The sequence below is a fragment of the Drosophila obscura genome, unplaced genomic scaffold, assembly GCF_018151105.1.
Source record: "Drosophila obscura isolate BZ-5 IFL unplaced genomic scaffold, ASM1815110v1 contig_74, whole genome shotgun sequence".
Classification (NCBI taxonomy): Eukaryota; Metazoa; Arthropoda; class Insecta; order Diptera; family Drosophilidae; genus Drosophila; species Drosophila obscura.
In genome coordinates this window covers 286703-297839 of record NW_024542866.1, presented here as the reverse complement: position 1 = coordinate 297839, position 11137 = coordinate 286703, and the positions used below count along the sequence as shown (strand labels likewise).

Here is an 11137-nt window from a genome sequence, read left to right as displayed (position 1 = left end):
AAAAACTCATATTATAAACGCACAACAGAAAACTAAACCAACAAATATTGTTTCGCTTGGAAGTTATTAATTATAGCCAGTGGTGGTAAGTGGTAAAATTTCCCATAGTGCACTGCCCGTAAAACAGTCCATCAAAACTACATAGAGCCAGGAGCTCCTACGGCGCTTGCAAATCCGATTTCAAATTGCCCATCAGCCATTATCCATTATCCCACTTCCCGCCTTCCGAAGCGAAGCGAAGCCGAAACTCTCATCACGTAGCCGAGCAAATGAACTGCAACTGACTTCTGCCACACACTGCCTGCTGCTGGCACCTACCCTCCTGCCCTCCTGCCCTCCTACCCCCCTACCCTCCTGCCCTGCTGCGGGGAGCTCAAGCTCCTTCATGCTTCATCCTTCATCGTTGGCTGTTTCAGGCGCAGGCGTCAGCCGAGGCAGACGTCCATTCACCAAAACAGAAGTTCGGCTTCGGGGGCTATATGAGTGCTGGCTGAGGACTTGACTGGCTCAATTGCGCTTCGCTCGTTGGCCAGGTCGCACGCTTCCTGCCTACCGCTCAGTTCAGAACAGAATCCTCGGTGGCCAAGTCCCCGTGGCCGGCGTGGGAAACGCGTGTCCCTAACAGCAGCCAGAACACAGGAACGAACCGTCGACAACTCAAGTCAGGTTTATTATCCTCCATCCTGCAGCGGGCCCTGAGTCAGTGTGTGTGGTATTTTTGTTTTTGTTGTTGTTTTTGTTTTTGTTGTTCTTGTGGTGTGGCGACCACCGCTTATTTTCCTGGGGAGTCGCCCCAAACTGAGTACAGTAACCCATAAGTGAAACAACAGGCGAGTTAATTTTGCCGGGTGCCCATTTTTCGTGCGTCCGGTTCGCGTTCCGTGCTCCAAGTTCCGTGCGTGCCATTTGCAGTGATCCGGCAGTCGCAGTCGCAGTCGACCATGGCCATGGCGGTCATGAACCTCCGTCACCACCATCAGCACCGCTTCAAGACAATGCTCGCCCTATCTGGCCGATGCCAGCTCGAGCACCAGCGCAGGCTGCCGCACCTCCTGCCGCTGGTTCTAGCGCTGGTGCTGACTATGGCTCTGGCTCTGGCCCTGCCCGCCGAGGCAGCCGGAAATGATGTTATTTCCGTGACGAAAGCCGAGCCCGTGCACGGTCTGATGCAGCTCGACCAGGACATCCAAGATGCAGCGGATGCCAGCGTTCAGTCCCGCCATTCGATACCAGACAAAAACATTGACTATGGCGCCTACGCGAACGGTAAGTGCCGGTTGGGATGGGGATGGGTTTCGAAATTTCAAGGGCATCGTCCAGGGAGCAACTCCCAAAACGGATATCACACTGCCTCAAAATGAAAGTTATATGAAGTGCTTTTCCAGAGCCCTTCACAGTAAGTTGAATATTGCTTGGAATGCCTCTAGCTTAGGTAGAGTCCATACCACACCCCCAATTAGCTCAAGCTCGCCGAAGTGAGCGTGAATCCATTCATCGTTAAAAAATCGAAAATAACTAATAGTAGCTAACATTATGCCTAATGTCTACCAACAACGAGGAACAGAAATCTTCCCACGGAAGCGAAGTACCTGACACAGATCCTGCAGATAGATCGTATAGTATGTCGTACGTGCGTCTCGTGAGTTCAGCTGGAAGGCTTTTCGAACTATATTTCACCCACATAGCGGTAAAAGTGAGCGAATATCATCGATAGGTTCAGACAGACAAACGAAACGACGGAGATTGATCATCTCTTCCAGTACTAATGCTATTAAGGAAATATCCATGCAGAAATTCCAAGATCGCAATAACAGCCTGCTACTTACGTACGAGCAGTCTGAAGACTGGCATAGCCTAAACGCAGTTAGCCAAGTCTTTATTTAACGAATTTACTCATCCTTCTCCCAACTAATATGTCCAAATATTTCACAGCATTTTCTTCTAAGCGATTCTGGGCTTATCCAGCCTAATCGTAACAGACCCCATTATCTCGTCATATTACCGTAACATAAATAAGACGATTAGGTACATAGTCTGTCTCATCTAAGCTCTGTTGCATTCTTAATTCTGTCCTAACCCTTATATTCATATTACCTGTCCACCTCTTACCTAACTCTTGGCCCCAGCTACCCCAGAGCTTCCAAGATGAAAACAGTATTAAAGTGAGCGGGAACGGTGTGTGGCGTGGCAAAAGCCGCGGACCTACTTTTATACCTGGTGTTCTATATCTTTTATCCGTACTTCTTTGTAAGCGCCTGAGCTGGGATCGCAGCCGATGACCGCTCCATTCTTTCTGTCGTTTAGCATCGCTCTTTGTAAAAGGAAGGAAATGATTTGTTTGCTAATGGGGGAGAAGGAGGGGACATCCCTGCGATCTCTCTTAGCTTTGCTCTCGCTCGACGGTAAATATATAAAAAAACGAGAAGGAACGTGTGAGTCGCTTCTGGGGACGCGACTCTACTTATACCCGAAATTTGAAATAAGTTTTTAGCAGTGTGATAATCACATGAGTCTGGAAACAAAATTTTGTTGCCCTAGCTCTTATAGTATCTGAGATCTAGGCGCTCAACAAGACGGACGGACAGACAGACATGGCTATATGAACTCAGCTATTGATGCTGATCAAGAATATATATACTTTATGGGGTCGAAAACGTTTCCTTCTCTGCGTTGCACACATCCACTTTTACCACAAATACAATATACCCCTTAGCTCTTTTCTGAGTACGGGTATACAAATAAATAAATATAGAACAATGAAGTGATATGTAGGCGGACCAATCAAATAACATTTAAAATTGACACTGACATTGAGAGCGAATGTCATATTATGCTGTATTTCACGAGACAAATTCTTGACGTCCAACTGTTCATGCAATAATAAATTCTGTGTCCTGTTATGCCAAAACATGCCTCTATCCCATGGTACGTCATACGACGATATTGCAATAGCCAATACCCCAATGCAGCATCCAGTTTTGCTGGTACAACAACCGTTTTTCGATGACCCTCGCGGGACTCATGCTGCAGCTACGGACGTACACAACTGAATTCGTTTATGAAGTTTTTCGCAGTGGCAATGATGAATATTTCGATTGAATAGATGTTCTGAATGGCAAAGTATATACGTACATATGAACTTACTTGCCAATGAGCTCGGAAGACTTACAATTATCAAAGAGGCCTAAGCCAGCTTATCAAATGAAACGCACCTGCTCGTACGTACGAGTCTATCTGAATAGGGATCGCTCACTCGTAGTTCACGGAACAGAAATTAAATATGGTGGACCCATATTTACCCATAGTACTCTGTACTTCTGTCTCTGTAGCGTAGTGTCATGTGGAGCATAAGCTACAAAAGCGAAATGTGTAATGTGTACATACTCGTATCATCAGCAGAATAAGATGGAGACTAGGAGAAATTGGAGAAAAACACAAAGCTGGCAAGGGATGTTGCCTCAATAAGCTCTCCGAACACAGAAAATCGAACACAGAAGTGTTGCAAGAAATAGATCAAAATGAAAGGCTGACAAATGGACAGCCAGCTCCTTCTTTTGGCGTATCCAATCGAATGGGCAAGCAGGCAGGCAGGCAGGCAGGCTGCATCCAGCAGAGTGTTGCATTTGCCTGGCGGGCATTTAACGTGTAAGCGTTTCGCTTGGGGTTGCTGATCCCATAACGAGGAGGATGTTTGATATTGATGCGACCGATGATGGCTGTTTGTGTAAAAAGGCAAAAGAGCAGAGAAAGGGCAACAAAGTGCTGTGGTCCATTGTGAAATCTAGTATGAGAATATACATATGTACACATACTCGAACGTACGCAATTCAAAGCCTTCACCGATTTCTTCCCACACGCCCACACGCTCGCCACAAGCAGGTGACAGTGACAGTGACAACTGAAAGTGCAATTATTGTATTATTATCAAACTTGCATGACAGAGCTTGTGTTCGTCTGTGTGTGTGAAGTGTTTTCGTAATTTAATTGCTTTCGAATCAATGAACATGTGACGGGGGGAGGGGAGCGCAGGTCAAACCCAAAGCAGGATGCATAGCTAAGCATATTGACATGCAAAAATGCATAGCATACAATTGGGGGCACTTCCCCCACGAATGAGTACGTACCCGTAATGCAATTGATTGCCGTTTGTGTCCATCCGCGCCCGTATATGTATGTATGTGTGTATGTATATGTCGCTTTTGTGTGTGGGTCTGTGGCACACATTTCGTGCTTTCAACAAAATTACATTTTCCATTTACAATTGGTAAGTATAAATAAATGCTTCGTTCCGAAATGTTTGTCAGTGTGCTTTGTCAGCTCTACCGCCCGCCCTTCCCGCATCTTCCTTCACCAGCATGTTGGAGTGACTTTTTTATATGTAGCACACACACACACAAACGCATGCCAGGATACCATTTAAATTTGTTTCATTGGCATCAAGCTAATTTCATTTTTGAATTTATTCTAAATATGTGCTCACTTTTTCTCTACTCTACTCAAGACGATAATTGCGACAGAAATTTGTTTTATTTGGTGGAAAAATGAATGTTCTTAGCTGTAGCTGTAGACTGGTCAAGTAAGCTAATAATTTCCACACGGATTCAGTTGGTGTTTTATGCTTGTTTAAATATTAAATATTGAAATAAACGCAGAGCCAGCACCGATAGTTGTACTGTCAAATTCGCATTTCTTAGCACTGCAGACAATACAATAGTAATTATATCTGGTAACCGAAGAGTTCAGCGATATATATATTAGTTTTCTGATTAGTTTGAAGTGTCTTACTCGTTCTCTCTCTTTCTCACACACTCTTCCTTGATCAGTGCGTGTCCTCTGGGGGAGGTGAGCGAAATACAAGGTCTGGTGTTGGTGTGCGATTAAACATTTAAAAAATGGCAATCGAGTAGTTCTTTAGGTGGAGAAGTGATAAACGGAGGGCAAGAACATAACAAGCGGTCGTGGTTCCTCTCTTTTTATACCCGTACTCAGAAAAGAGTTAAGGGGTATATTGTATTTGCGGTAAAATTGGATGTGTGCAACGCAGAGAAGGAAACGTTTTCGACCCCATAAAGTATATATATTTTTGATCAGCATCAATAGCTGAGTTGATATAGCCATGTCTGTCTGTCCGTCCGTCTTGTTGAGCGCCTAGATCTCAGATACTATAAGAGCTAGGGCAATCAAATTTGGTTTCCAGACTCATGTGATATCACACTGCTACAAGTGTATTTAAAAATTTTGCCCGCCCCCTTCCGCCTTCACAAATGACGAAAATCTGTGGCGGCCACAATTTTAAAGATAGAGAATGCCCATATCTACCAGATGGCCGAATCTTAATCAGATTGGATCAATTTTATAGCCAGGATAAAGAAATTAATTTTCAGTTGCTTCCCCCACCTCCTCCAGCAAGAGACCCGCTACTCATTCTCTTTCTCGCTCGCACACTCGCGGGGCACGAGGCACGTTATGTACGCGAGCGCCGCTAGCGGAGAAGATGTAGCATCTAAATGGTACATGTATAATATACATGTTATATGTAGAAAATACATGTATATGTAGAATATACATAGTAGATTTAGATAACAGATGAAGCAAAATAATGTAAAATGTAAAATTTTTTAAATTCTACATAAATGATGAGCTGAAAAATGAATATACTGACTCAGTATGGGTATACTGGGTAGGGTATTCTGACTTCAGGCTCAGCCGTTTGAGCAAACCTCCTAGAATCGTTTTATTTACGAGTAAATAGGCTACAAATGGTCTCGTATTTTCAGTATCTTCGGGGAACAAGACTGAAAATGCGATCGAGAATGAGAATAAGATTGTGTGGTGAGATTTTGTTATTTTATGAATTATTTCGCAGCTCATTAACAAAAACAACGTTAAGTACTTAAATACAACGCCTGTGTAATACCCCTCCTAACCCCTTCCCCAGTGGCATTCTGATCCAGTATCCGTATCCGTATCTGTATCCCAGCACCACCTACCCTATACCATTTGCCACGTAAAACTTTTGTCAGCCAGTAAATGCTTTGCTCATTCTCTCATTCGCTTAATGTGTGTGTGTGTGTGTGTGTGTGTTGTGTGTGTGTGTGAGTGCCTCTGGGTAATTACTTAACCGATTATTAGGATTTGTGTTGAGAGATTCTTTGCCCTGTCATCTGAGCATTTAATTAGCGCTGAACACAGTTTGATTGAACCAATTAAGCGTATCATTATATTAAACATGGGGAAAATGAGAACAGAATCAGATCAGCCCTCCCACCCCTCCCTCCCTCCCTCCGAGTGATAAGAATGATCAACACTATCGCCAATACTATTTGGCAGCTACTAGCTGGGCACACTGATTATATTTACTCCCCTTTCTGATTTGTGTTTGTGTTGTTGCTTTCCGGAATCAAAACTCTCCGCTAACCTCCTGTCTGGTCTACATTTCTGATTCGCCAACTGGAATCTTAGTCCTGGCATAGCCAAACATACGAGTAGATATGAATATGGATATTAGTAAACGAATTAAAATTCGTGTGCCCAAAGAATTAATCATTTGTGAATGGGAATATACATATGTACATATGTATATGTGTGTATTTACACATGGCTACATAATCGGAGATGCAAGTGTTTGACGGCCATTCAGTGCCCAGCCCCGGCAAATTAGTCGTATTTGGTCGTTTGTTGAACAGTTCAGCCTAATCCCGATGGGGCCTGGGGCATGTTTAATTGGGCATGAGACGTACGAAATCAGAAACTTTTGCGAGGTATTCCCACATACTCGATGCGTGTGGTAAGCTCTCTCACACACGGATGTACTCCTGCATATGTATCCGTGTGTGCATGCATGTGTATACTTATGTAGGTTTGAGTATTGGGTGGGTTCATTGTACAAAGGATATCATTATGTTGGGCCTCGGAGACGCAGACGAATGAAATCCGAGTCGAGTCGAGATCCAGTCATCGAAATCGAGTGCAAAGTGTAAATTGTCGTCATGCCGCCATCTGCCTTCGGATTTTCCTCAGCCAATTTTTCACACTCAGTCACTCTAATTATCATGAAATGCATTTGATATCTGCGCCCTTGCCTCGTCTGGACGCAGCTGAAGCTGTAGGCCAATTGGCCTTGCCTATTCGATGGCATGCGGCCCATTCCCATTCAGCCAGCAGCCAGTAGCCAGTAGCCAGCAGCCATTTCGCGTATGGAATGAAATATTTTTTTATGCGAACATTTGGCGACCAGAAGCAGTCCTGGGTGCCATTCCGGATAAAACGCCATTCGCTTAGCCAGTGCTTTTATCACCCCAGAATCTCCGCCCAGTGTCCTGTCCTTCGTCTTCCCTGCATGCGTTAAGAGCTTACTCCAGGAAAAAGTTGCTCCAAATGTCGTCGTGCTGCACTAAGCGAGATAATGCCGGAAAGAAGGAAAGCGGGACGACGACGCAGAAGCGAGGCTCCTCCAAAGTGCTGGCTTCTGGGTTCTGGCTGCTGGCTGGCTATGCCTGGGACAATTTGGCACCACATTGCGTATGATTAATATAAATTGTTTGGACTTCATCCTCCCCATCGTCCGTCCCTCCTTGATACCCAGTGTGAGCGGAAGCGGAAGCGGAAACCCAGAGAGTGTGGGCGAGAGTCAGCCTTGAATTTGCCAGCACTTAAAGCAATTGCTGCTTGCACCGACGACTCCCCCCCTGCAGTGCACTGCAGAGCACAGGGTGCAGGGTACAGGTACAGTGCAGCCTCGCACTTGGGTAACTGTGGAGTGAAGCTAAGTAAAATAACTCTGGCTTGCCCTCCCCCTGGCTTGATTTATCCATGGATCAGCCATGTCATCCATTTCCGCGCCCACCGCAGGGACTGCTCACACGCCTGCTCTGCCCGCTTGAAACGTGTATTTAGAGGTGGAATTGTTGTTGTTGCTTATACTGTTACTGTTCCTGATGCGTTTGTTGGTGGTGCTATTTTGGGTGTTGTTGAAGCTGCCACATGCCATGGGCCAAAATGTCACATTACTGAAAGTGCGCGGCGAGGCGAATGCTAGAGGATTGGGGTTCGGTGTTGGCTCGCTTAGTGCTCTGAAGTTTCCTCTGTCGTTGCTTCAGCAGGAGCCGCATGGGCAGAAGGAGGGAAGGAGCAGAAGTGGCAGGATCAGCCATACGTACCCAGCTCGACTTTGCTATCATTTGTGGCTGTGGCTTTGCATATGCCGCATGCATTAACCGTGGTGGCAGTTCTGCCTCCAGCCTCCATACAAGTCAATCCCGCCAAGCCAACACAGAGAAAAAATTAAAAGGAAAAAATCACAAAATTCGCGTATACGCTATAAAAAACGCAACAGTCTGCAATGAAAACGAAACTGGTAGCCAAAGAGGAAAAGTCACAGGCCAAAGGAGGCGCAAAAGGACAAGCAAGGGGTGGGGGCTTGGGTAGAGGCTTTACCCATTGCCCATGGGTGTGAACGATTGATGCAGCAACTTGGTTCAATTTTATATATGTATCTATAGGATTTTCATACTTGTTAAGCAACCATCGACCGCCCACCAGATTGGTCTTGTACTCAGGGGTGGTGGGGGGGGTCGGAGGTCACTTCTTCTGCTCTGCACGATGAGAGACTAGGGAGACATTGCCGGTTACTGAGGTTCCAGATGACGAGGCCGAGGCATGCCTCTCCATGCGGAAAGGTTCCTAAAAGGAACCGCATAGATTCAAGTGAAATTTATTCTCACTTTCCCGTAGCGCACAGTTATTTATTTTCTGTGCCCCTTCTTCTTCGTACTCTTTCTCTAACTCACACACACCCACAGATTTACCGGGTATAAAATATTATTCGTGTAGGTATTGTCTACATATGTATATACGTATGTAAATTGTACATGCTTAGTTTGGCCGGAATCGAACATTCGAAATTGGACGTTGTCTGTGCTAGATAAGTCAAATCTCCCACTGATTCGACTACATACATACATGTGTACATATGCATGGCATGTATGGCAGAGTATTGCATTGAAGGCCGCTGCAGCGGAAGCTTGAAAACTATAAATGCATTCGGCGAGCTACGGTTGTCGAAAAACGCAGAGAAAAGTGTGCCTAATTGAGCGGAGCTAAAGCTGCAACGGAAAGCAACTTGGGAGAAGGCTTGTAAGACTTTGACTCAAATCAAGATGAGTCCCTCCGTGAGAGAAGACCAGTCATATATACTTTATATGTATGTGTGGCCCCGGGTTTTTCGTAGTTAAAGATTAATCCGCTACGACAGGTTTTATTATATTTAGTCTTTATTTGGTCGCTGTGATTTTGATTTAAATTACATTTACGGGAAAGGAATGCGCTCGTAATTATTATGCGCGTTTCTCTAGGGTCACTTTGGCATCGAATTACTTGACATGGATCGCTGCAGCTTGGTTCTCCCTCTCTTTGCTCGAAGGCCGCTGCAGACTCTGTTGTTTGCTGTGCAGACTCTGTTGCTCTGTTGATCTCTGTGGCTTTCCACCAAATCCCACATATGTACACATAAATATGTATGTATCTACTCAACTGTTACTCCTACCCCACTTCCACCATCGCATTAACTCAATGAAGTGATAAACTGGCAACACTTAGTCCTTTGTGCTTCCTTTCTCTTGGGACGGATCATAGGACAAATTATGAAGTGGGAGCATCCATTTGCATCTTGAGATTAGCGATTATTAAAAAAGTTTGAATAAAAGAAAGTGCTGAAATCCATCATAATGGAGAATGCACATAGAACTGCCTGATCACATGCGTTATTAAGCAAGAATCCGCAGGAGAAACAATCAGAAAGGCAAGCGCACATTCAAGAGAATGATGACACTGTATTGGAGTAACGTAACCCTTTGGTTGCGACACCAACTTCTCGTTACCGCGACACCGAATCCAAAACACACACAAAGTCTAATTATGTACATACATACGTATGTAAATGTTGATGTTAGTCCTCGCTTGCTGGCTGGCTCCCACACACATATGTTCATATGTATGTGGTATGGGGTAGGGGTACACGCATTTACGCATATATGTATATATGTAGATATGTACGCATACAATTCACCTTTCAACTTTTTCCACATTAAGCTAAATAAAAAGGCTAGCAGCTGCCCAGTGATATAGGAAGCAGTCCTCTGGGCGAAACAAGTCGAGCTGACGTTGTCCAACCCATCTTAAAACTGCCCACAGTGAGCGGGATGGGTCCGTTCCCACTCCTTGGGAATATGGTAATGACCACAATCAAGGACGTCAATCGATGTTACCGCACTTGTTTTGCTTCCAACCGCTTTTGCCATTAAAATTTTACATTTAATATTCGCATTCGCAGTGGCAATGGCATTGGACCGGTGTCTGGTCATGCAATCTCTCTGGGGTGGCTCTGATCCATCAGGCCTCGGCCCATGCCCACGCTCATGCCCACACCCACGTCTGGCAGTGTCATGAAGTTTTAAAGGGTTTTGTATTCGCATTGGCATCTTCCACAGTTTCCCGCTTCGAGTTTCAGCATTGGTCCCGTCCCGAACGGGCAGGGTCGACTAGTGTGCTTTAATTGTGTTGACTCTGTAAATGATCCATTCATAATGCTTCCCCAAGCCATCACACCGTCATCGTCATCATCATCTTCGTGGCCTTTGTGGCAGTGCCTTTGGTCCTTTGGACTGTTTTTAATGGCCGCATTTAAGCTGGGCCCCCAGCACAAACTGTAAAAAAAATCCGAACCGAATGAAACGGAATGAAAATCGATAATGAATTAATTTCAAAACACTGAAGGCAACTGGCGCCGACAAATTTATGACTGTGGGCAGCCCCGTCACTGAACTGATGTAAAACTCGGCTGTCTGGCCAACCAGCTATGACTCCTATTCCGACGCCAACTCCAACTCTGTCTCTCGACTTTTGCGGTAGAGCATAGAGTATCGAATATAATATTCTCCGAGAAAAGCTTTTCGTCTGTCTTTTGACAGATTTAAAATATATTTTAACTTAAAAAACTCATGAAATAATTGTTGTTCTTGTTGTTAAAAAGTTTATCCGTATTGGCTGCATTGACTTAGCGCTATTTAAGGTATCGTCTAGGCTGGATAAACGGTGAAGCTACATCTCTTTCACCATCCCTCCCAACGTCACGTTTACC

General features: G+C 44.9%; 1 protein-coding gene across 1 annotated transcript in view; it reads left to right on the top strand.

Moving 5' to 3' along the window:
- Positions 1–525: 525 nt before the first annotated feature.
- LOC111075846 (trichohyalin) overlaps positions 526–11137 on the top strand; it is a 46961-nt gene continuing 36349 nt past the window's right edge. The window contains exon 1 of the mRNA XM_022369344.2: positions 526–1266. Coding sequence (XP_022225036.2) covers positions 942–1266 — 325 coding nt within the window. The 5' untranslated portion in view covers positions 526–941. The remainder of the gene's footprint in view (positions 1267–11137) is intronic.